General features: G+C 44.7%; 2 protein-coding genes across 2 annotated transcripts; both read left to right on the top strand.

Moving 5' to 3' along the window:
• Nucleotides 1-1,919: 1,919 nt before the first annotated feature.
• SPTSSB (serine palmitoyltransferase small subunit B) lies at nt 1,920-2,156 on the top strand. Its single transcript, XM_041467907.1, has one exon. The coding sequence runs from the start codon at nt 1,920-1,922 to the stop codon at nt 2,154-2,156; it is 237 nt and encodes a 78-aa protein (XP_041323841.1).
• A 12,556-nt stretch (nt 2,157-14,712) lies between these two features.
• Nucleotides 14,713-22,113, top strand: NMD3 (NMD3 ribosome export adaptor). The gene is made up of 16 exons (XM_041467946.1): nt 14,713-14,774; nt 14,861-14,995; nt 15,530-15,626; nt 16,092-16,172; nt 16,411-16,539; nt 17,047-17,137; nt 17,278-17,356; nt 17,642-17,738; nt 17,949-18,066; nt 18,597-18,742; nt 19,263-19,375; nt 19,991-20,063; nt 20,525-20,631; nt 20,867-20,937; nt 21,360-21,489; nt 21,966-22,113. The coding sequence occupies exons 1-16, from the start codon at nt 14,731-14,733 to the stop codon at nt 22,036-22,038; spliced, it is 1,584 nt and encodes a 527-aa protein (XP_041323880.1). The 5' UTR covers nt 14,713-14,730; the 3' UTR covers nt 22,039-22,113.
• Nucleotides 22,114-24,108: the final 1,995 nt, after the last annotated feature.

Raw genomic sequence — 24,108 nt, 5'->3', positions numbered from 1 at the left:
GGGGTCGGGATCAGCAGGGATTTACCCACAGAAGGAATGAGTTTAACCAGCACAGCCCTAACCCCTGTGTAAATCCCGTAATCCTGGAGAGTGTGAGGGGACTCCTCTCCTCCTTCTAATTCTCCTTCTCCTTCTCCTTCTCCTTCTCCTTCTCCTTCTCCTTCTCCTTCTCCTTCTCCTTCTCCTCACTGTTCAGGAAAGGGTTTCCCCCCCTCGCTGGACAGCGCTGCTCTTTTTGCAGGAAGTCTGAACAGAAACAATTTTGGCTCCCAGGGAGTCCCACTTTGCCAGCTGGGCCACTTTCACTGAAGGCTCTGCAGTATTTCCAAGGCTTTAAGACCTCTCTCTCTCTCTGGAGTTCTGCCTTCCAATAAATGATCTGAAAGGAATCAGCTTCCATTCATGCCTGGTCAGAGAGCAGCGGTGCCTTTCTCCCCAGCCTGAACCCCTGCAAGAAAAGCTGGTCACAGAGACAGCCACTGCTACTTTTGAAATGTTGATCTGTCCCCCAAAAGTGTTGTAGGAACTCTCTCGGTCTAGGAAATATGGGAAGATGGAAGTGAAGGAAATGCTTTGGGAGAATTAAGGGGGAAAACTTCCCTTTGGTAAATCCCACATCCCTCCAGAACAGAGCAGGAAAACACTGAATATTGGAATATTTTTCACCTACATCAATGGCCCATCCCTATTTTAATCCCAGGTAAAAATTTCCCATTGCTGCTTTAGGATCTGTTGCTTTGAGGGACAGCAAAGTTCTGCTGCCCCAAACTCACTGTGAACACCAGACTGGAGGGATGTGATGTGTCCAAGCCTCTCTGTCCTGGCATTTTAGGCAGCACAAGTGTAGAGGAAAATGGGACATTGGGAGGTTTTCCAGCAGGGAAATCTGATGAATTCTCTATGGACTGATCTGCTTGCAATGTCCTTAAACCCCAAAATAGCAGAATCTCTCTGCAAAACCTTGAGCACTTTCTTATCATTCTGTTTTCTCCAAATAGATGCTTTTAGCCTGCATTTAAAGATTGTTTCCAATGCCAAAAAGCACATTTAACAATGAGCAGTGGAAGCAAACCCTATTTCCTATTTAATTCCTGCTCAGCCATTCTCTTTTCCATGTAGAGCTGGGAACAATGAATGCATAAAGGCATTACCCAAGAGGAAAATCTTTCCTAGACTTGTAATTTCCATTAAATATTCTTTTAATCTGTAATGTTTTTCATTTCTTTGGAATAAACTGCAAAAAAAAAAATCCTTCTACAACCAGAGATTACTTTTTTCTCCCTTTCTCTTTCATAACTTGGCTTTTCTTTATTCCCAACAATTGCAGAGCAATAAAAATTATCATCAAAAGTAAGCAGAGAAGTTTTTGCAGGGCAGTTGTTTTAATCTTATCTTTCCGGGGCATACATGGAACTTATGGAAAATTTATGGAATTTATGGAACATTTAAGGAATTTATGGAACATTTATGGAATTTATGGAACATTTCTGGAAGCTGGCCCAAAGACTTTCTTTTTAAATGCCTATTTCCCTGATTTCCACAGGGAATGGATAGGAAAATACACTTGGAATGTGGAAATTGGTAGAGTCACAGGAAGGTTTGGGTTGGAAGGGAGTTTAATCACCCAGTCCCACACCTGTCATGGGCAAGGACACCTTCCACTATCCCAGGTCGCTTCAGCCTGGCCTTGGACACTTCCAGGGTTGGATCAGCTTTTCTGGGAAGTGGGAATGCCCAGCTGATGCATCTCCAATAACTGAGCAGCAGCTGCAGAACCCAACAGCTCCCTTTGGTCCAGAGGAGCTGGTGGCACTGACACCTCAGAGAAGGAGTTTGTGTAGCGCTTCCACGGGATGCCCCCGCTGTAATCCCAATTTCCCTGTCATTCCAGGTGCTCTCCAACCCCCCTGGAGCTGAAGATGGACGTGAAGAGGGTGAAGGACTACCTGTACTGGCTGTACTACCAGTACCAGCTGGTGACGTGCAGCTACGTGCTGGAGCCCTGGGAGCAGTCCATGTTCCACACCATCACGGTCACCGTGCTGGCCATGGTGGTGTACACCGCCTACGTCTTCGTGCCCATCCACGTCCGCCTGGCCTTGCAATTCTTCTCCCAGATCTTCGGGCCCCAGCCCGAGAGCGCCGTGCTGAACTGAGCCGGGCCCAGCAGGGCCCAGCGGCTCTGTGAAATGGTTCACAAATGGTTCACGTTGAGGTTTGGCTCTTAGGAAAACCCTGCTTGCTTCACCTCCGGGGCTGGAGAGCAGAGCGAGGCACCGAGCCCTGTCCCATGAACACTCTGGGAATGGCACACAGCTCCTGGAATGGCACAGGATCCACGCAGCTCCCACCTCCAGCAGCAAACCCCGTTTCCTATTTCATTCTTGCTCAGCCAGTGTCTTTCCCAGCGCTGCTTTAGGATCTGTTGCTTTGAGGGACAGCAAAGTTCTGCTGCCCCAAACTCACTGTGAACACCAGACTGGAGGGATGTGATGTGTCCAAGCCTCTCTGTCCTGGCATTTTAGGCAGCACAAGTGTAGAGGAAAATGGGACATTGGGAGGTTTTCCAGCAGGGAAATCTGATGAATTCCCTATGGACTGGTCTGCTTGCAATGTCCTTAAACCCCAAAATAGCAGAATCTCTCTGCAAAACCTTGAGCACTTTCTTATCATTCTGTTTTCTCCAAATAGATGCTTTTAGCCTGCATTTAAAGATTGTTTCCAATGCCAAAAAGCACATTTAACAATGAGCAGTGGAAGCAAACCCTATTTCCTATTTAATTCCTGCTCAGCCATTCTCTTTCCCATGTAGAGCTGGGAACAATGAATGCATAAAGGCATTACCCAAAAGGAAAATCTTTCCTAGATTTGTAACGTCCATTAAATATTCTTTTAATCTGTAACATTTTTCATTTCTTTGGAAATGAGCTGCATCCAACCACTCTGCATCCAACCACTGGCTGAGGCTGTTTTGGTGGCTCCTCACATCCAAAGTTCTACCAACACAGTGCAGGGGCCAGGTTAGAAGAGATAAAAAATGAGGATCTCCAGCAGGATTGGAGTGCTCGTGTCTGGCTGGTTGGTGACTTCCAGGCTTCAATGGATGGGAGAGGAACTTGGAAGAGAAAGCAACAGAAGGATGAACTCCAATCCAGCTTTTTTCACACCTAAGTTCGTGCGTCTGAGTTCAGATGGTCTAAAATATTTTCTTTTCGGAAAAAAATTCTCCACCTCATCTTGGAGCTTAGTGAGGATGACAGGAAGAAGCAGCCCTGCTTTTTCTCAGTGCCCTCCTGCCTTCTCTGATGAAAATCAAAATCTTTTCTTGCTGCTCCCACTCACCAACGTAGCAAAGTGCAAATCAGCACCAGGGGAAGAGGATCCCGAGTGGAAATAATATTTTAATACCTGCAGGGAAGGCTTAGAGAGATCTCCTTTACAAAGAAGAAATTAGATTTATTACCATTGCCTGTGGGGAGGTTTTGGAACAATGGGAGGTTTGTTTGGTTTTCACCCTACACAAATCAAACGTGGGTGCCAAATCATAAATTACAGCTGCACTCTGCACGTCTCTACCAGCTGATGCTCCTGTTAGTAGAAGTGAGAGGAGCAAAATGTAAATAGCTTTCAAATGATGTTTGCACAGTTCTAGATTAAAAAGAAAACCCTCTCAACTCCTTTCTCAAGCTGCAGTGGGCTCCTGCATGCTTCAGAGCACACATTTATTTGGAAACGAAGACATGTGGTGAAGGTTGCCCAGATCTGAACATGTGTATGCAGTTTTTTCAGCCAAAAAAATAAAATTTTATTCTTCAGAAACGACCTCTGGCTGCGTGACTCAGCTCTTCTGTTTTCCACTCATTCATAAATATTCTGGATGTGTGTGGGCCAGGCTGGCACTGTGGCAGAAGGATTATTTTGTGGTGAATGTTTTAGGGCGAGGTTTGAGAATCCTTGAAATGGATCTGGGGTGAACTCCAGCCCAAGAGCTCTCCTGTTTCTGGAGGGAAAAAACCCTCTGATCTGCTTCAAATTAAGGTATTAACAAGTACCTGAGTGTGCCGAGGGCTCAGCTGGGAGCTCTGGGCTCCAACAGGAGCTGTCCTGACAGTTTATCACAGTTGGGAACCTGCAAACACGAGGTGCCAAGTTGTAATCACGCTTTGAGTAATGAACACAGCAGTGGAGGAGATGAAAAATGGCAAAATCTGTGACAATTCCTCTTGAAAGTGTCTGTAAAGTAGACTAAAAGTTATAATCCCAACGCTGGAGGTGAAAAGTGAGAATATTTACTTGGCAAGATGGTATAAATTCTATCTCCAAATGCGTTTAAATTCTATCTGCAAAGATTCTGCTCATCTAGAAAATATGATGGTGTGAGTGCCAGGCACCTCCTCATCAGTCCTGTTCCCTCTGATTTTTAATTCCTTCAAAAGTGGATTTCTTCCCCTTGACATCAAATTCAACTTTCAGAGCACAAGGAAAAGGTTTTTTCCAGGAATGCAAAGGTTGGGGCTCCTATCTCCAGGAGCACACACCCGATGGAATATTGCTCTTTAAACATTTCATTTGGCAAACAGAACGTGGAGAGGACTTTGTTCAGGATTTCCATTGCCCTCCCATGGTGGGATCCATGCAAAACACTTCTCTTCCTTATTGTGCCTGTTCCCTGTGTTTGGCTTTGGGAGGTGCAGGAAGTGGCAGGGAAACAGCAGCAGGTGCTTTTGGGAGGGTCCCTGCAGTTTTAACCAACTGCAATTCTTTTTTTGTGTGAATTCTTCACCTTCTTTACTAAATTTTAAAGGGTTTAGGCAAGAGGTATTTACTAGGAAGGAAAGAAGCTGCCGAAAACAATCTCTGCTAAAATGTTTTTTTAGATTTCCCCAGCCCTTTTCATTTTTCTTGCATCCAAAAAAAAGCTGAAATAACTCTCCCAACGTAATATTCCAAATCATTGGGTTCCAGCAGGACACTTAAAAGGATTTCTGGCACTCAGCAGGGAACAGAAGCATTTTTTTTCCCCAGCTGAAAGAGAGAGGAGGTGAGATAACACTTTTGACAGCTTGAGACCACACCACAGCTTAGGAAACTCTTCCAGATCTGAAATCCTTTTTCCTGGGGAAAAAAAAAAAAACCCAAAACACATTACTGGACAATGGGAAGAGGTTTCCACGGGATCCCAGATGCACATGAAGGTGGGAGGGTGGAATTTTGGAGCTCCCAGTAACACCAGTATGCCCAGTAGGTGAGTGACAGCTCTCTTGTGAGGGTTACGATGCCAGACTCTTTATAAAAGTCTCTTTTCTCCTGCCCCATTATAGTTCCATGTTAATTGTAGTTAATTGCTTCACTGGGCTAATTGTCAACTTTCAGAGCACAAGGAAAAGGTTTTTTCCAGGAATGCAAAGGTTGGGGCTCCTATCTCCAGGAGCACACACCCGATGGAATATTGCTCTTTAAACATTTCATTTGGCAAACAGAACGTGGAGAGGACTTTGTTCAGGATTTCCATTGCCCTCCCATGGTGGGATCCATGCAAAACACTTCTCTTCCTTATTGTGCCTGTTCCCTGTGTTTGGCTTTGGGAGGTGCAGGAAGTGGCAGGGAAACAGCAGCAGGTGCTTTTTGGGAGGGTCCCTGCAGTTTTAACCAACTGCAATTCTTTTTTTGTGTGAATTCTTCACCTTCTTTACTAAATTTTAAAGGGTTTAGGCAAGAGGTATTTACTAGGAAGGAAAGAAGCTGCCGAAAACAATCTCTGCTAAAATGTTTTTTTAGATTTCCCCAGCCCTTTTCATTTTTCTTGCATCCAAAAAAAAGCTGAAATAACTCTCCCAACGTAATATTCCAAATCATTGGGTTCCAGCAGGACACTTAAAAGGATTTCTGGCACTCAGCAGGGAACAGAAGCATTTTTTTTCCCCAGCTGAAAGAGAGAGGAGGTGAGATAACACTTTTGACAGCTTGAGACCACACCACAGCTTAGGAAACTCTTCCAGATCTGAAATCCTTTTTCCTGGGGAAAAAAAAAAAAACCCAAAACACATTCCTGGACAATGGGAAGAGGTTTCCACGGGATCCCAGATGCACATGAAGGTGGGAGGGTGGAATTTTGGAGCTCCCAGTAACACCAGTATGCCCAGTAGGTGGGTGACAGCTCTCTTGTGAGGGTTATGATGCCAGACTCTTTATAAAAGTCTCTTTTCTCCTGCCCCATTATAGTTCCATGTTAATTGTAGTTAATTGCTTCACTGGGCTAATTGTAGCACAGCAGCTGGAAGCATTCACACCAAAAATAATCCAAATAAAAAGAGCAAACAGAACCAATAATCCAACAGTGAAAAAGGGAACAAAAGCAGAAGAGGAGATGATCCAGCTCCAGCTGCATTGACCCTGAAAGTACAAATGCCCCATTAATTTAAGGAATGAGAAATGTTGGGGCTCAGCTGGCCAGCACCATACACCTCTTGTTTAAAACTCATTTTCTTAATTTCATCTCATCACAATTCTCATTTATCCTGCCATAAAGGTTTCCCGGCCAATTTCATGGATCACCTCCCAAACCCATTACTGAGGGCCACAACACACCAGACCATGAACCTCCAGAACTTTCCTCCCAAGGCCCCTGTGGGCAGCTTTTACCCAAAACTATCAAAAACAGCTTCCCAAGGACCTTCTCCTTAGTGCTGCTCCTCAGGGAACGAGGATCAGGATCACCACCAGTGCCCCTGCACATCTGAGTGTCCAATTTATTCAGAATTCCAGGGAAAATTCCTGTGCTTATGGAATTTTGAAATCTTAAACAAGTTGGGTTTTTGGGTTTGTTTTTGCTTTTTTGGTTGGTTTTTTGTTGTTGTTGTTTTTTGATTTTTGGTCTTTTTATTTTTTTTAAGGTTTTCTGATCGTTGTGATTCTGCCATAATCTAAAATTCTGACTTTGGATGCTCCAGTTCTAAATTTAATTCCATAATTATTTGGAAGTTAGGGAAAAAAAATCCACACAACTATTTAAGCCATGGTAAAAGAAGCCCAGCAAATGTAGGAGAGTCAGCAGAACCACACTAACAGCAAATTACAGTGGTGCAGCACCAGTGAGAGCCAAAACTGGGACAATTCTCCCAGATGAATTGCTGCACCCCAGGGCACAGACATGGACAAGTGGCCACGTGCCAGGCTGAGCACTGAAATTAAAGCAGAACAGGCAGATTTGCAAATTAAATATTACAGAACGTGGAATAATTAACTTTCTCTTAATCACACCCAATGATCAATATTCATGCAGCAAAAGCAGCCCTGTCCTTTCACCCCTACCCAAATAATTTCAGTTATTTTTCCCTCAAAGACCAAACAACAGCTGAATATCCTGAAATCCTGGGAGGTCAGGAGCAAAGCTGGACTCAAAGTGCAGATTCTCAGATCCAACACCAAACCACCCAAAGCAGCCCTGCTGCAAACTTGTCATAGTCAAGGGAATCAAGGAGCTGAAACTAATGAAATGTTCAGGGAAAATAATCTCAGGAAACTGAGAATTCAGGGTTTGTGAGCTGACAAAGGAGGGCTGATGCCTCCTGAGGTGCTCCCAGGGCTGGATCTGAGCTTGTCTCACAACTCCACCAGGAACAGAAAAAAGGACATGGGCTCCTCTTGACTCTGTCCTCACACCCAGCGAGGAAAACCCAAACAAAACCCCTTGCTTCAAAGCACCATCAACTTTGTCCTCCATATTCCTTCCAATAAACAGTCTTTTGTCTGAATTTGAGGAGCCCAAATGCTGAGAATATCTCCAGGCAACTTCCATGGGAACTCCCTGGCTGGAAGGCTCTGATTCACGGGTGGAGGTCAGAATTAACTCCGAGAATTCCCACTTGTCATCATCCCTGCCTGCCCCACCCTTATTTCAGCAGTTGCTCCATCAGAACAGGTAAGAGCTGATAAACTCTGCTGATCCTGGGGTTTCAGTACAGCCAGGACAGACACAGCCTCCAATTTATTGGAATAAGGAGGTCCAAGCTCAAAATAGGCTATGGAAATTGTTTTATGTGGCCCGATGTAAGTTAGAGCCCTCCTCAATTATCAACAAACATTAGTCTGGGTTTAAAAGTGATATTAAAACCACGCACCCTCTGCATCAAAATAAGAATCTCAGTGCTGGAATATGCTCAGGCAAGAGGGAAAAATCAGGAAACAGGACAAAAAGGAGAGGGCAAATATCCACGTGACATAAAATAGGGTAAATCTGGCAAATGCATATTAAAAAAAAACAACAAAAAAACAGGTTCTGCTTTTCTTACAATGACTGAGCAAAGAGGGAGGAAATTGTGGCAGGGTCAGGAATAGATCCATTGGCAGCCAGGCTGCTGTTCCCGTTATTTTCTCTGGCAGTTCCTATCTTTGCTTTGTAATCATGGAGTAAATCAGAAATATCTCTTTATTTCAAGGTCATACTCAAGGATGAGTTACACTCTGTGACTTTTTAGGAGCTTTAGGCACTTAAAAAAAAAAAAGAACAGGGAGAAAATGCAGGTAAAATGTTCATCATGGGGAATTTGACACAAAGCAAGTGAAGCCAGGCTCAGGATAAAGCAGCTGGCATGGAAAGGGCTGGGATGGGATTGCAGCAGCCTAATTAAAGATGGGGAGCAACCGCCTCACCCATGGGGCTGGCAGAGGAAAGGGCTTCCACAGCTCCTTGCATTTCCCACAGCCACAAATTGCACAAGAGAGAAGCCTCACTGAGGCAGTAATTATCTGCCAAATGCACAGAGATTGAGTGATTTATAAAGGAACAGCTCAAAAAAAGATGCTGTAAACTAATTCGGCACGTCCAGCTCTGGACACGATGGTTCCTCGCTCAGGGGAAGCTTGGGACACGTCTGGTATTTCACTCCAGGTAAATAATACATCCCAAGAAGTTTTCTCCACACATTTTTTGATTTCCCTTTCCAATATTTCTCCCCATGTGAGAATTAAAGGTGAAATCAAGTGGAATCAGACTGGTACTGAGGTGTGGGTACCTACAGCCAGCAGTCCGTGCTGCTTCAGGCTTGGTGTGGAGACACATCAAAAAATTCCAAGTGCTTCCTGTCCCCAAACCTTCCACAGCTGGCTACAGGTGCCTCATGAGCTATCCAATAATCTGAGGTAATTGGTATCCAAATTTTGGCTAGTTTTGATATTCAAAAGCTCTTTCTTATCACAGATGTATTTCAGTGGCACCACCAAAATACCTTAGAACCCCACACCCAGTTCAGCATCAGAACTGGATTTTGGGAAGAAATCCTTCCCTGGAAGGGTGGGGAGGCCCTGGCACAGGGTGCCCAGAGAAAGGGTGGCTGATCCATCCCTGGAAGGGTCCAGGGCCAGGCTGGACAGGGCTTGGATCAACCTGGGACAGCGGGAGGTGTCCCCATGGCAGGAGTGGCACTGGGTGGGCTTTAAGGTCTCTTCCAGCCCAAACCATTCCTCTCCAATCCTCTCCATCCATGCCAGGAGTTGGGCACTGAAGCAGCCCCTCGCAGCAGCCCTGGCTCCGTGGCCTCTTTTCCCCAAGAAATCTTCAACTGCCGGACGAGCATCACTGGGATCATCTTTCATATAAATGCAGATACTCCTAAATAAATAATGAGCTGCAGCAGCGGGATCAGCTGGGGAAGTTTCCACTCCCTCGGCCGTGCAGCGAGTCCTGGTTTTGCAATGTTCTGGCTGAGCAGTACCTGCACAAACACCTTTTCCCAGGGATGTGTCAGCACTCCGTGTCGTGCCTGTGCCAGCGAGGTGGGAGCGGTGGGGAAGGATCCATCCCACGACAATTGCGACATCTCCCCCCCAGGAGTTTATCTCCCTGGATAATTGTAACATGCAAATGCCATCAGAGAGGACTGGAGCAAGCAAAAAGAAATAATGAATAGTTAAGAAGAAGGAGTAAATTGTCGTTTAGCAAATTTCATTTATTTCAGCACATCTTAGGTTGGCACTGGGAAAATGCTTAATGCTAAAATGCCCCAGTGATCTGGTGGAGCCCTGGGTGGACAGAGTGTCCCTGTCCTCCTCCTGCTCCCACTCCTCCTCCTTTTTCCATGTGTTCCTTCCCTGACTGTTTAAGCAATCTTCACTCACTGAACTGTATTTTTGGCATTTTCCCTGGTTTTGTCTCCAGCCAGACAGAGTGAGGCAAGGAAAGTCAGGAAAGTGAATCTGGAAATGTCAGCTCTCTCCGTAATTTTTATGTGCAGCTTTTGAGCAGGAATAATGTGCAAAATATTTTTACCTGCATATCGCCCTTCTCACGCTCTCTCATCAGAGAGCTCAGAGTGAAAAATACACTCATTTTCCTAATCATAGAATTACAGAATCATTGCGGTTGGAAAAGATCTCCAAGATCGTCAAGTCCAACCTTTAACCCATAAATCATATCCCAAAGTGCTGTTTGTCACTTCCAGGGATGTGACTCCACCACTACCCTGGGCAGTCCATTCCAATGCTTGACCACTCCTTCAGTGAAGGACTTCTTCCTGATATCCAACTTGAACCTCTCCTGATGTCCACTCTTGTCCTCTCCCAGCAGCTCTCAGCTCACCCCACCTCTCACCAGGATTCCTTTAATGGGACAAGATGTTTTAGCTGGCACACGGAAGATTACCAAAGACAAGTGGAAAGCAAACAGCTCCTGTACAATTATCCTCGGGTCCCTCTTGTGTTCTGATGAGCAAATATTTACCTTTTCAAAACAATTATTTCTTAGTCTGGGGTTCATGCCTAGTGCAGCCTGCTAACAAACACACCAGGACTAAAGCAACACCTCCTGGCTCCTGTCCATGCTTTGCCTTAAAGTGAAACCTTTGCCGTGGCTGTCCGTGGTTACCAAGGAAGGATAAGCCATGATGTTTGAGTGATCACAATTTCACAGAATCCCAGAATGGTTTGGGTTGGAAGGGAAATTAAATCCCATTCCACCCTACCCCCTGCCATGGGCAGGGACATCTTCCATTCTCACAGGGTGCTCCAAGCCCCAGTGTCCAGCCTGGCCTTGGGCACTGCCAGGAATCCAGGGGCGGCCACAGCTGCTCTGGGCACCCTGTGCCAGGGCATCACAGGGAACAACTTCCCCCTCATTCTAATTTAAACCTACTTTCATTAATCTGGGATGTCTCCTTGTTTGAGCAGCTCAATACGGCTTGGGCTATTTTGGTTTAAAAAGGCTACAAAGGAAAATCCCGCTGCTTGTAAGCCTACAACAGGCACAGCAGGAGTTTTTAAAAGGTTCCAGGGATTTAGGAAGCAGAGGGTGCTGTTTGCTCCCCTGACTGCACAAAGCCAGCAGCTCTGCCTCTGAGCATCCAGCTATTCCCAGCTGCCTCAGCAGGGCTGGGAGTTATCCCCTCTCTGACACAGGGCAGCACTTCCAGAGGTATCCCTGAACTGCATCCAACGTGTCTGACGTGCAAGTTTCACACACACATGAAAAGAAAGCCAACCCACAGGTATTTGTGCTGTGACAACGCTCATTAAAGCTGGTGATGCAACACAGTTTCACCACCATCAGCTGAGAGTGCAATGTCACAATATCCCCATCCCTGTCACAAAGCTCTTTTAAAGGAGCTCTTCTGGCTCCTTTTGTTCCTGCCTTGAAGTTCAGCAGTGATAATGCTCGTGGCTCGCACTGTAAATTGGATTGCTAATTGGATTCCTCACAAGAACTGAAGAAATAGGCAAGAACTGGAAAATAACTGGAGCATTATCCCAGTAAATTTAGTGCAGGTGAACACACAGCAAGCAGCCCCTGGAAGTGCTGTGTCCCAGTGGAATCAGGGAATGTTATTCCTCCCGTTCAGACCGCAGAGGACACGCTGATGTAGCAGCCCTTGCTGAAATTACCAGTTTGCAACTTCCCAGCTGCAATCCACGATGAAAATCAAGGAGATCCCTGCTTTCCAAAAGAATAGACCACTTGGAGATGTCTGATTACAAACTGGGAGCTGGATCCTGGCTTGGAATAAATCTGGGAGTTGCCCACACCAGGCCAGGCACAATCTGTTCCTGCCCAAGAATGTCTCTGGTGGCACTGGGAGCTGAAACAGCTCCTGTAAAAAGCCCTGCCTTTAATTCCCCTCTCTGAATCCTGGTGACTCCTCTGTTGCTAATTCCCCTCTCTGAAACCTGGTGACTCCTCTGTTGTTAATTCCCCTCTCTGAAACATGGTGACTCCTCTGTTGTTAATTCCCCTTTCTGAATCCTGGAAATTCCTCTGTTGTCAGAATGGAAAATGCTCCATTTCTCTAAATCGTGGCTTCCTGCAATAGGAAGAGGAGCAAAATTGTTGGGAATGCGTGAACACTTGTGAGAAATAGATTTGTAAAGAATTCTAGAATAGATTTGTAAAGAAATACAGACTGGGTGTCTCCAGGATCCTCCTCAAAACTAAATTGGGCACCAGTAAAGATCAGAAGGGTGATTTATTGTTATTGCACAGCCCTTCCCATGCTTCCATCTGGATGCTGTTCCTAAAATCCTACAGTTAAAGGAGGATGTTTTTATTGTTTGTGACGTGCAGACTGCTCTCAATCCCCAATTTATATGGGAATGAATAGGAAAAAAATAAGTGTAAAACACTTTTTGGTTCTGTTCTTAAATTCCTGGAGTTTTATACTGAAATGAGCACAGGCAATGAAAGCAGCAGCCCAGAACAAACCCTCCTTGGGAAGGTCAGAGCAGCTCCTGAGGAGGAGAGGTCCAGGAGCTGCTGGAGCACCTCCTTTCCTGGACGCAGTGAATGTGAGGGAATAGTGACCTCAGGTGTCTGTTCAATTAATCACAGGGATATTCCCCGTGAATTTACCATCCTGTTGGACATTCCTACTGAAAATGAAGCTGCTGGGAGCTGTTGTCACTGGCACAAAGTCTCCTGGATTTTCTGGCCTCGGCACTTGAGCTTTCCCAAAAACACCCACAGGGACTTCTCGAGGGCCCAGCCACCTGCAAAACAGCCTGAGAGTAAATCTATATTGAAACCTGGTTTTAAATAGTGTGAAGTTTTTAAATTTAACATATATTTAAATATATTTGTGTGCTCACTTTCCTTGCCTATAGCACAGATCCTTTAAATGCTGTGAAAGAATATGGCAGCAGAGGCAGAAGCAGCCTATATAAAATCAATATAACATTTAATACTCACTGAAAAACACGTAAGAAATCAGTACAAACTGATATGGCTTTCACTAGGGGTGAGATCCAGGCGGCTTTTCACCTCATTTTGTGCAAAAATCTAAAATCCTTCAGAAGTGTTTGTAACACAGTTTAAAATACAAATTTTCCATGGAAGCCAGAGGATAGCCAGAGCTTGCAGAGACAACACAAAGTACCTTGATGACTACAAAGAACCCAGTTTTGATATTCACAGAGGCTGTGCCTTGAGCTGCGGTGGGATTTGGTGTATTAGCACCAAAATTAGGTGGAGAAAATAAATCTGCAGCTGAAAATAAATCTGCAACTGAAACTTTTCCAGCATTATCAGGATTCAGTTCTCCTCCCAGTGACTTCAAAGACATGGCTTCCACAAAGGACAGGCTTTGTCCTACCCCTCTCCCAACGCCACTCTCCAAATGCCAGCCTGGAAGTGTTTTATTTCCTGAATCAAAGATCGAGTGATTCATCAGAGCTTCAAAGTAAAAACTGTGTAACACCCGCTGTGTAGCAGAGGTTCTGAAACAAAATTTAAGAGCAGGGAAACACTTGGGTATTTTTATTGTGGTTTTTTTTTTTTTTCATTGTTTTAATAATATGGTCCATAGTGAGTCTCTAGAGAGGTCTGCAAAGAAACTCAGTTTCAAAGGAGGAGAAGTAACTGTGTGAACACAAGCAGCACACCAAAGAAAAATGTGCCAAAAAATTATAAACATAGCAGACAGCTTGACAAGCTGTGATTTTCAGTCCTCGAGTGAAAGAACTCTTCATTTCCATCAGGATGTTACCACATGAAATAAATCCCACACAACGTGTTGATGCAATTCAGCTTTATTTTTCTCCAACATAACCTGCAGGAAACAAATGCTGATCCACAAACAAACCTTGGTGTCACAGAATCATCAAATGACAGAATGCTCTGGGTTGGAAACGACCTTAAAGGTCTTTTAATTCTCCTCCTTTCCACAGGGTGCTTATGGTTCATCCCAAATGGAATACAAAGCGAACGGACAGTACAGGCTTCTCCTTGTAAATGAAAATATAATTTAATTCCTAAATAATGAATTGTAACAGCGTACGTCCCTCACGGTGCCCGCCCGCTCCATGGTTCCCCCACAGCACTTTCCGGGCTCCCTCAGGGCTCCTCCATGGCTCCCTCACGGTTCCCTCCCGCTTCTCCGTGGCGCCTCCATCACGGCCCCCTCAGAGCTCCCTCAGAGCTCCCGCCCGCTTCTCCATGGTCTCCTAACAGCCCTTTCCATGCTCCCTCACGGTTCCTTTCATTGCCCCTCACGGCTCCCTCACGGCTCCCTCACCGCTTCCCCCGCCTCTCCATGGCCCCTCACGGCCCTTTCCGGGCTCCCTCACGGCACCCTCACGGTTCCCGCCTGCTTCCCCGCAGCTCCCTCCCAGCCCTCTCCGCAGTCCCTCACGGTTCCCGCCTGCCTCTCCGCGTCCCCCTCGCTCCACCCTTCCCGGGCCGGGCTGGGCTGGCCCCGCCGTCTCCTCCCCTTCCTCTGCCGGCCGGAAAGCGCCGCGTGTTCCGCAGCCATGGAGTACCTGCCGGCCCCCGCGGCCCCGGCGCAGGGACACATGTGAGCGGTGGCGGGGGGACCGGGGTTCCCGGGGGCTGTGACCGTGACCGTGACTAACTGTGCTTCTCTCTGTCCCTGTGTCCCAGCCTGTGCTGCCAGTGCGGTGTCCCCATCCCGCCCAACCCGGCCAACATGTGCGTGGGCTGCCTGCGGGCCCAGGTGGACATCACCGAGGGCATCCCCAAGCAGGGCACGGTGCACTTCTGCAAGCAGTGCGAGAGGTGAGGAGCCGCGAAATCGCTGGGGATGGCAGCGAAATGCCCTCGGAGTGCACTTAGAATGCATCAGTCTCAGGGTTTAGGGAGGCAAAAGCGCACACGTTTGGTGAGGAGGAGCTGGGGGGGCTCATCCTGGAGAAAAGGAGGCTGAGGAGGAACCTGCTGGCTCTGCACAACTCCTGACAGGAGGGGACAGCCAGGGAAGGGTTAGTTTGGATATTGGGAAAAATTCTTCATGGAAAGGGATGTCCAGCCTGGCACAGCTGCCCAGGGCATTGGTGAACACCCCATCCCTGGAGGGGTTAAAAAGCCCTGTGGATGTGGCATTTGGGGACGTGGTTTAGTGGTGGCTTGGGCAGTGCTTGGGGAATGAACCCAGTCCCCTTAGCCACTTTGCCATGATTTTCTCTGATTCTAAAAGTTGTAGCTGCATTGGTGTTACTCAACTGAAAGCTCTGGAAGTAGCTGCTCATCCTTGGAGTGATTTAAGGTGCTCAAGCAGCTTTAACTTGCTGTAAAATGCTCCCTGCATCCCAGGTACCTCCAGCCTCCAGGAACCTGGATCCAGTGTGCCTTGGAATCCAGAGAGCTCCTGGCTTTGTGTCTGAAGAAAATCAAAGCTTCCCTGAGCAAGGTGAGAAGCTGATCCTGCTGGGATTTCACAGCCTGGCCACAATTGTTGCTGTAGAGGTGGGAGCTGAGCAGAATGAACTGAGGGAAGCTGATGTGGTTTTAATGTACTTAATTTCAGAAGTTTTTGCACATTTGAGAAATTATTTATGCAATATTTGTTCTCACTGGCTTATGATTGTATGAAAAAGGGTTGCAGAGGTCTGTGTATAGATTAACTCAAATTCACATGTTTCAGCTGGATAAAGCATCCCTTAGGTTCAGAATATTATTAAAGGGAAGGACCTGAGATTGAGCATCTTGATTGTATGTCAGTCATCCTCCATGTTCTAGCTAAGCACTACTAAATGGATTTAGTATATTAATAGATATATATTTAATTAAGATTATTTACTTCTTCACTATAGACTGTTTGTGTTTGTGGAGTTAGGCTTGGTTTTACTGAGCTCTTGTGCTTTCCCACGGGCAGGTCCGGCTGATTGATGCAGGATTCATTTGGACAGAACCACATTCCAAGAGGCTCAAGCTCAAATTGACTGTTCAGAAAGAGGTAACTGGAGCAAAACCTTCTCCCTTTGGCTTTTAAAAAGCTTTCATGGCAAACAACAGGATTTTTTAATTATTATTTTTCTTATGATTAGATTTCATCCTGCCTAAATTCTGTCATTAAAGTGCCATTCATCAGAATGAAGAAAGTTATTGTCTGTTCCAGTAAAGATGGGAAAATACTGCACAAAAACATTTGTGACCCAAACAGAGCTTAAACCTTGAACACTTTGGTTTTGCAGGTGATAAATGGGGCAGTTCTGCAGCAGGTGTTTGTGGTGGAGTACATTGTTCAGTCCCAGATGTGTGAAGACTGTCACAGGATTGAAGCCAAGGATTTCTGGAAAGCTGTGGTGCAAGTCAGGCAGAAGGTAGAGGCAAACTGAATTTTTATTTGATCACGGCAGAACAATCAGGCAAAGAATTGGGGGGTTTTCTGGATTTCTCAGATAAAAATGTACTCACACTTAGCCACAGGGACATGTTTTGTGTTCAAGGTTACTGAACTTTTTCTTACTCAGTTTAGAAAAACTTTCTGCTGTCCAGTGTTAACATTCTTTAAAATGATGCTAGCAGGAGGATCATGTGTGAATAACTAAATACCCTCCTGTATTTTCAGGCAGTTTGGAAACAGTGGGACAAATATTTGATTTTTCTTTAAAGGAAATAGATCTCTCTAGCAACCAGTTATGAGAGAAAATGAGAAATGGAAGCTTTCAATAATTTGGTATAAGTAGAGCACTCTGAAATATTTTTGTTTACTTGGATGTTCTTTCTCTAGGTGATCTCTTCATATACATGTTTATTCTTCAGAGATCCTGGTTTGTCCTTGATGCTTCTTAAATAACCTTGATGCTTTTGTGTTTGTTTGGCTTTAGACTGTGCACAAGAAGACTTTTTACTATTTGGAGCAGCTGATTTTGAAGCACAGGCTCCATCAAAACACACTAAGAATCAAAGAAATCCACGGTGAGTGGGTCTGGAGGCAGAACAATCTGGATTTATGATGGATGTTTTCATGTGTGTGTGCTGGGAGCTGTGTAGAGAAAAGCTCATGAATTATATTTAATAAAATAGAATAGAAATAGATTTGTTTCCTTGCTTTTCAGATGGCCTGGATTTCTATTACTCTTCCAAGCAACATGCCCAGAAGATGGTGGACTTCCTTCAGTGTACAGTTCCATCCAGGTACAGCTCTCCTGTCCATTGCCTTGAGCACTCAGAACTTTGGGGAACTGACTTAAATCCTTCCTTTTAAAAGAATTTTGTAAGTGCAAGTGTAAGGAATCTGTATTTTAATCAAAACAGACTAAATCCCTTCTACAAAAGCCCCATATTTTCCACTTAGCCATGGTAAAATTTACTTCTGTTTCCTTCATATTTCTATTTGTGATGCAGATACTTTGTTCAAAGGATCTCCTGTCCCAGGTGATGTCTCTTGTTTCCTGAAAACTCTGTTTTCATGTTTTATAGATCCAAATCATCCCAACGTTTGATCTCCCACGACATTCACAGTAATGTCTACAACTACAAAAGCACTTTCTCTGTGGAAATTGTTCCCATATGCAAGGTAGCTTCCCTCTGCTTCACCTTTAGGGTGTTGTGGGAAGAGTTGGGGTTTGGAGATTGTAGGGTTTGGGGGGTAGGGAGGGATCCACACAGGAAATGCAGAAGTTACTGGGGCTAGAAAAATAAAACCACAAAGTTTCAAATTGTACTTCAGAAGATTTGGTTGAAAATGGAGGAAATGGGAATGTCAGTTGTTTGTGTTGGTTTGCAGGACAACGTTGTGTGTCTGTCACCCAAGCTGGCCCAGAGTCTGGGGAACATGAGCCAGATCTGTGTGTGCATCAGAGTGACCAGCACCATCCACCTCATCGACCCCAGAACTCTGCAGAGTGAGTCTGGGCTTTTCCTCAGCCCCTGATTGTTCTGCTGGCACAGTTACTGTGGGTTTGTTTCCACAAAATCTTGGATCTTTGGACCTTACTGTTGTTTAATTTATCTGTACACTAGAAATTTCATAATGAGCTGAGAGCTCTCCAAGCTTGATTCCCATAGGATCCTGGGCAGAATGTGCAGGCTCAGTTTGAGCTCCTGGGTGTTCTGAGCATTTACCTGTGTCAGCTTTATTCCCCTGCAGTTAGATGGCATCTGGATTAAATTTTCAGCCACTTCAGTACCAGAAATTCTGTGCTTTGCTTGATGTGTGCTGGTGAGCTTGGGCAGCAGAATCCCTCTAAAAGGATGGATCCAGGGAATAATTCCTTTGAGTAAAGTCTGTCACAGATCAGCTGCTCCTGCAGCAATGTGGATCGTGTCCTAAATAACTGTGTTACAGAAATGAACAAAACATGCCTGGCAGTTACCTTCATTTTGATTAGTGGGGTTTTTTTTACAAGAAATTCTCTCCCTGATGATTTTGCAGTTGCTGAAATTGATGGGAACACCTACTGGCGCCACCCCTTCAACAGCCTGTTCCACCCCAAGCAGCTGGAGGAGTTCATCATCATGGACATCAGCAGGGTCAATGAGAGGAAAAAAGGTGCTGGGGCAGGGGCTCGGTCAAACAAGGTGAGAATTTCTCTGTTTAATTCGTGTTTTGGGCCTTGTGCTCAGCTGAATTCATGACCTGGGTCTGCCTGGCACAGTCAAGCTGGGCTCTTCTGGGTCTTGCCACTGGCAGAAGCTTTCTTTGGGACCATTTGGTTTGGAAATGGCACAGGCAGGATGTGAATTCCACTTCCAGGAATTGTGCTTGCAGAGTTTAAACTCTGCTTGTTAGTGGGTATTGAAATATTAATTTTGCAGCTTTAATGACTGAATTGGTTTTGTTGAAGCATTTCTTTTTAATCAGAATTAATGGATCTTCTCAGTTAAAAGCTAAAATATTTATAGAAACAGCCTTTGGGAATTCCTGGGAGTTGCCATGTCCATTTCCTTACTTTTATGGAATGAGAAATGAGAAGTAGCAAGGATACATTGGATATGTGATGCAGAAACACAAGTTTAATGACAAGTGGAGTTGAAATCAGTGCAGATGTTGGGGTTAAGCTGGGTTTAGTTGAGGAATGTTTATTTTTCTCTCCCAAAGCACACTCTGGCTGAAGCCTGGGTCAGGAAAACCTCGGAGCTGGACACAGATCACCAATATTTCTGCTGCACTCACCTGGGGCACATCCTGAATCCTGGGGACCTGGTCTTGGGGTCTGTTCTGCTTTTCTGAAACTTCTATTGAATGATTATTTAATGACTGAATTCATGTGCTATCAAGAAAGTGTTGAACTGTTCTGATTTCAAAATGAAAGCAGTAAAGGGGTGGAATCATTCTGGTCCTAATCCAGGAAATCTCTTTTCTAGAAGGAGTTTTCATGTAAAATTTGTTAGAAATAAGAGAGCTCACTGCCTTCAGAGTGCAGTTGGAATCTCAGTTTAGCCACAAATAAATGGGAAGGATTTTTAAAACACCAATTAATTATTTCTTTGCTAATGAGTGATAACAAATGTGAATTCTTTGTAGGATTAGGCAAATTAGGTGATGCTTATAAAGATTTAAACATGAATGTTGTGAGCCCAGCAGAACCTCAATGGGTGTTGCAGTTTGGATTCCAGAGGTTGGGAAGTGCCAACAGAACAGGATTTGGGAACAGCAGCTGCTCAGACTTAGGAGAGCTGGACAATTATGTGGATTTTTCTTTGTTTCTCTTCCTCTGGGAATATTTCTGTTCCTTAGGAGCTGCACTGAGCTGCCCTTTAGCACAAACATGATACATTGAGGTTGGGTTTTTATAAAGCAGAATAAAACCCCTCTTTCTATTTTAGCTTTGACTTGGCCAACTGCAACCTAAATGACGAATTTGCCAACAAGATGAACCCCCAGCATATTCCTGATGTGGTAAGAAAATCCCTTTCCCTGTCCAAATTTCCCTCCATTACCCAAGGCCAGGAGGGAGTGTGATTTTATGGTGAGCAGTGCCTGAAGGAAGAGAGGATATTAACAGTGAAATTTGAGCATCATCTGATTTTGAAGGATTATTTCCTTAAATATTTGAGTGATGGTTAAATTATATATTTATTGTTGGTTTTTTTTTCCAGTTGCCATGGTTAGATTATACATTAATTGTTGGTTTTATTCCAATTACCAATCACTGGGTGCTAAAATAATAACTCCAGTGCGTGCCTGTCCCTTCAGGACCACTTCCCAAGTGTTTGGAAACATTTGAACCAACAAACTCCCTGTAAATTCAATATAACACTGCTGCGTGCCAGTCCAGCTGGTTCTAGATGCCCAAATGTGGATTTGGGTGCTGATTTGGGATTTTGGGAGGTGGAAAAAGGAGCTGCTTTTCCCTGCAGGTGCTGATCAAGAAGAGCTACGACCGCTCCAGGCGGCAGCGCCGCAGGAACTGGAAGCTGAAGGAGCTGGAGAGGGACAGGGAAGCCTCAGACACAGATGATGAAAGGTTCAGTATCTGTTCTCCTTGTTCAGTGACAAAGCAGCTTCTAAATAACCTCCAGCTGAGATGAAAAAAGGAGAAAATTAGAGATAAATGAGGGTAGGACATCGGCAAGAATGAGTTGGAAATGCAGGGATGCTCTCAGGTCTGCTGGGGTTTTGTTTCTGTGATTTTACTTTGTTGCATGAATTTCCACAAATCCAAAGGAACAGGGAGTAAGTACATCCCACATCTTTTACAGACAATACCAGGACTTCCTGGAAGATCTGGAAGAGGATGAGAACATCAGGAAAAATGTCAACATTTACAGAAGTAAGCCCTTTCTGACTCCTTCAGTGGGTGTAATTAAATCATGTTTGAGGCAAAACAGTTTTACTGGAATTCTCTATTTGCATTCTCCAAACTCTTCATGCCTGGAGAAATGCTGTAAAGTATTTCACAGATGTGTTTCCCCTGATGGGTTTTGTTTCCTTGCCTTTAAGTGAAAGAGAACTTTGCTCCTGCACCCAAAATCTCTGCTGGGTGAAGGATTTGATGCAGAATTTCATTTTTTTCCATGAGGGGACTGTTGAGTTTTTAGGAGGAATTTTTGGATTTTGTTTTGTGGTTTCTTAGTTGTTTTGGTGTTGTTGGTTTGATATTTTTTCCCCATTTCCCCTTGGGGTTGCTCTGGTGTTTTGGGGTTTGTTTTCTTTGCTTAGCTGGTTTTTTGGGGGGTTTCTGTGTGTTTTTAGATGCAGATATTCCAGTGGAGAGTGACACAGATGATGATGGAGCTCCACGGATCAGCCTGGCTGAAATGCTGGAAGATCTCCACATTTCCCAGGACGCCACTGGAGGGGAGGGGGCAGAAATGCTGACAGAGTAAGGACAGTGCCTTACATCCAATAAATATTCCCCTGGGGAGGAAAAACTCCCCAGACCATAATTAACCATCACAAGGCCAGGAAAAGTGACAAAACTCCCACTGCACCCCAAAATAATGGCCTGGAATTCGTATTTTACGGATGATATTCCAGAGAATCAGCAATTGCAGTTCAATTTCTGGTAGAAGCATTGCAATATAAATTCCACAAGTTCCTCCCATCCCTGAGGGATCTTTCCATGCAATTTCTGCAGTGGAGAAAATAAGGAAGGATGTCCAGAGGGAAAGATTTTATTCCAGTTTCCTGGATTTTAGGTAGAGTCCCTACCTACTGTTACACTTTAATTTCTCACATGGGGAAGGTTTTCCCCATTTTTTGGCACAATGGTTTGAAGCCTTTTATGATACTGGTAGATTATTCCATATATCCATATTTGGGGAAGCTCAAGACTAATTTCTGTTCCCTTACACGAAGAAAACTTCCCTGCAAAGCCCTTGATCAGAAAGATTGGAAAATCCTGTGGAGTGTGATGAGTATTGAACTCTAGCCCATGTCTGGATCAGTGGATTCAAAGCAACGTGCTCAGCAATTAATTAATAAACCAGCTATAAAGGATTAAAAACCTCTCAAGATACTTTGATTCATCATTTTTTAGTTCATTTTCAAATCCAGTTGCACTCTTCAAGTCCAAAGAGGACAAAATAATGAACTCCCTGTTGGTGGCAGGTGATGGGAGAGTAATAAAATCTGGGTTTAAACTCTGCTGTTTTCACCAGTCCTTTTCCTCCTCCCTGTTTCCCTTGCTGGACTCTCCCAGGAATGTTTTATATTTGCTGTGCTGTCTCATCCTGTTTATCCCTGGAGATCTCCCTCTTCCTTTCGCCCTTCCTTGCTCTGCTGCCAGCCTGGAAAAGCTTTCATGGGTCTGTCAGCAGGAGAAGATCTTGTGCTGCTGAAGCCTTGAATCCAAGGATTGCCTGGGTCTGTGGGATTTGTTTGGCTGGAGCAGCTCCCCACAATCAAAAGTTGGGTCTCTTTGTAGATTCCCAAGTTTCCAGTGCCCCTTTGGGAGCTCAGAGGGGTTTAGGGAGTGTCCAACAAATTAAATATTTGCCAATATTTTCACTGCCACTGGAGCTAACAAAGGCATTCATTGTCATGGATAAAAGCTGCCACTTGCCCTGCGGCTCTTCCTGAAAAATCTCTTGAGTTAAGCCACAAAAAGCTCCTTTTATACAACAGAAATCCTTCAGGATTTTAAGTCAGACCTGCTCAATGATGCATTTCCACCCAGATGTTGATGAATTTTGAGTTGGAAGTCATGGGAGAAGCTGTGCAGAACTTTGGAATTACGTTTTGCTCAGAGAAAGTGGTGAAAAAATTGTGTTGTATAAGTCAGACCTTACAGCACAAAAGCTGGATAACTGGGGAAAAATGAACAGAAAAAGGGCATTGGGGTGTGCAAACACTCATTTTTGATTTATTTTTCCCTAGATAAAAGTCTTGTGTGTTGATGATGAAAAGCTTAAGGTGCTTTAACTGCTTTAAAAATCTGGTAGTGGATGGCCTGATGTAACTCCAGGGGTCTCAAATTTTCCCAGATGGAAATTGCTGAGGTGAAATATTGATGGGAAAACACTTTTAACCTCAGGCCAGGTGCCTGAGCTTGGCTGACAGCTCCTGGGCCAATTTTGGGAGCTTGCAAAGCTGAGGAACTGAGACACTGATCTGGTGGGGACTTCAACAAAATCAGTGTTATTTCAGTCTCTTACTCTTGGAAGTAGCTTAAAATAGGGAATTCTGGAGGATTATTGTGTCAGGAAGTTTTCCATAAAAAGTTAGACAAGGATACAGATTCCTTCTGTTGGATTTTTGGGATTTGGAATCCTTTCAATGGAATGCCAGTGGGAAGAATCTGGCTCCATTTCCACCCTGGGACTGACAGAGATGGATCCAATCCCATCTCTTCCTCGTTCTCCATGGAAAAATCAGGATGTGCCTGTGCTGAAGGTGAGAGCCCACCTGGTGTCACTGTTCCTGCATGGCCCAGGAGCTGCTCCCTGCTCCGAGGAAAAGGGGGCTGAAAACTCAGCAAAAACTCTTGATGCCCGCGCAGTTCTTGGTATTTACATTTAAAATAACACCAAGCTAAAGGAAAATAAGACAAAAACCGCTTTGAACTTGGTGTTGGAGGGTTTAATGTCAGCAAACTGCTCCTCCTGCAGATTGATCTCACCTCGGGGCCGTTTGTGTCAGCTGCACCTCCCAGAGCAGGTGAAAGGAGAGGTGGCAATTGGAAATGCAGAGGCGTTTGGGAATGTTTCCTGGAGCTCGTTCCAGGACATAATCATGGAACAAAGAATCTTGTTGCTGTCAGAATCTATTTCCTCCTAAATACAAGAGGGGAACCTGGTTAAGCCAAGTCAGAAGGAGAAAATGGAGTTTAAAACTTGTCGGGGTTTCAGTTCCAAACAAAACCGAAGCCTGATGCTGAAGCAAGAAACTGAAGGGATTTTGTGCAATTCAAATATTCAACTTCCTAAAATGAAACCATTTTGGATAACACAAATCCCCAACAAGGACTTAACAGCTTTGAAAGCCAATTTTTAACTCATCT

This window comes from Pyrgilauda ruficollis, unplaced genomic scaffold (assembly GCF_017590135.1).
Source record: "Pyrgilauda ruficollis isolate IOZ18807 unplaced genomic scaffold, ASM1759013v1 scaffold21, whole genome shotgun sequence".
Classification (NCBI taxonomy): Eukaryota; Metazoa; Chordata; class Aves; order Passeriformes; family Passeridae; genus Pyrgilauda; species Pyrgilauda ruficollis.
The sequence above is the reverse complement of the archived record's forward strand: the minus strand, read 5'-3'. Positions and strand labels throughout refer to the sequence as shown.

Coding starts and splice junctions, on each gene's coding strand:
- NMD3 (XM_041467946.1), top strand. CDS start 14,731: ATGGAGTACCTGCCGGCCCCCGCGGCCCCGGCGCAGGGACACAT. Junction 17,739..17,948: donor AAATTGTTCCCATATGCAAG/GTAGCTTCCCTC, acceptor GTTGGTTTGCAG/GACAACGTTGTGTGTCTGTC. Junction 18,743..19,262: donor CAGGGGCTCGGTCAAACAAG/GTGAGAATTTCT, acceptor TCTCTCCCAAAG/CACACTCTGGCTGAAGCCTG.
- SPTSSB (XM_041467907.1), top strand. CDS start 1,920: ATGGACGTGAAGAGGGTGAAGGACTACCTGTACTGGCTGTACTACCAG.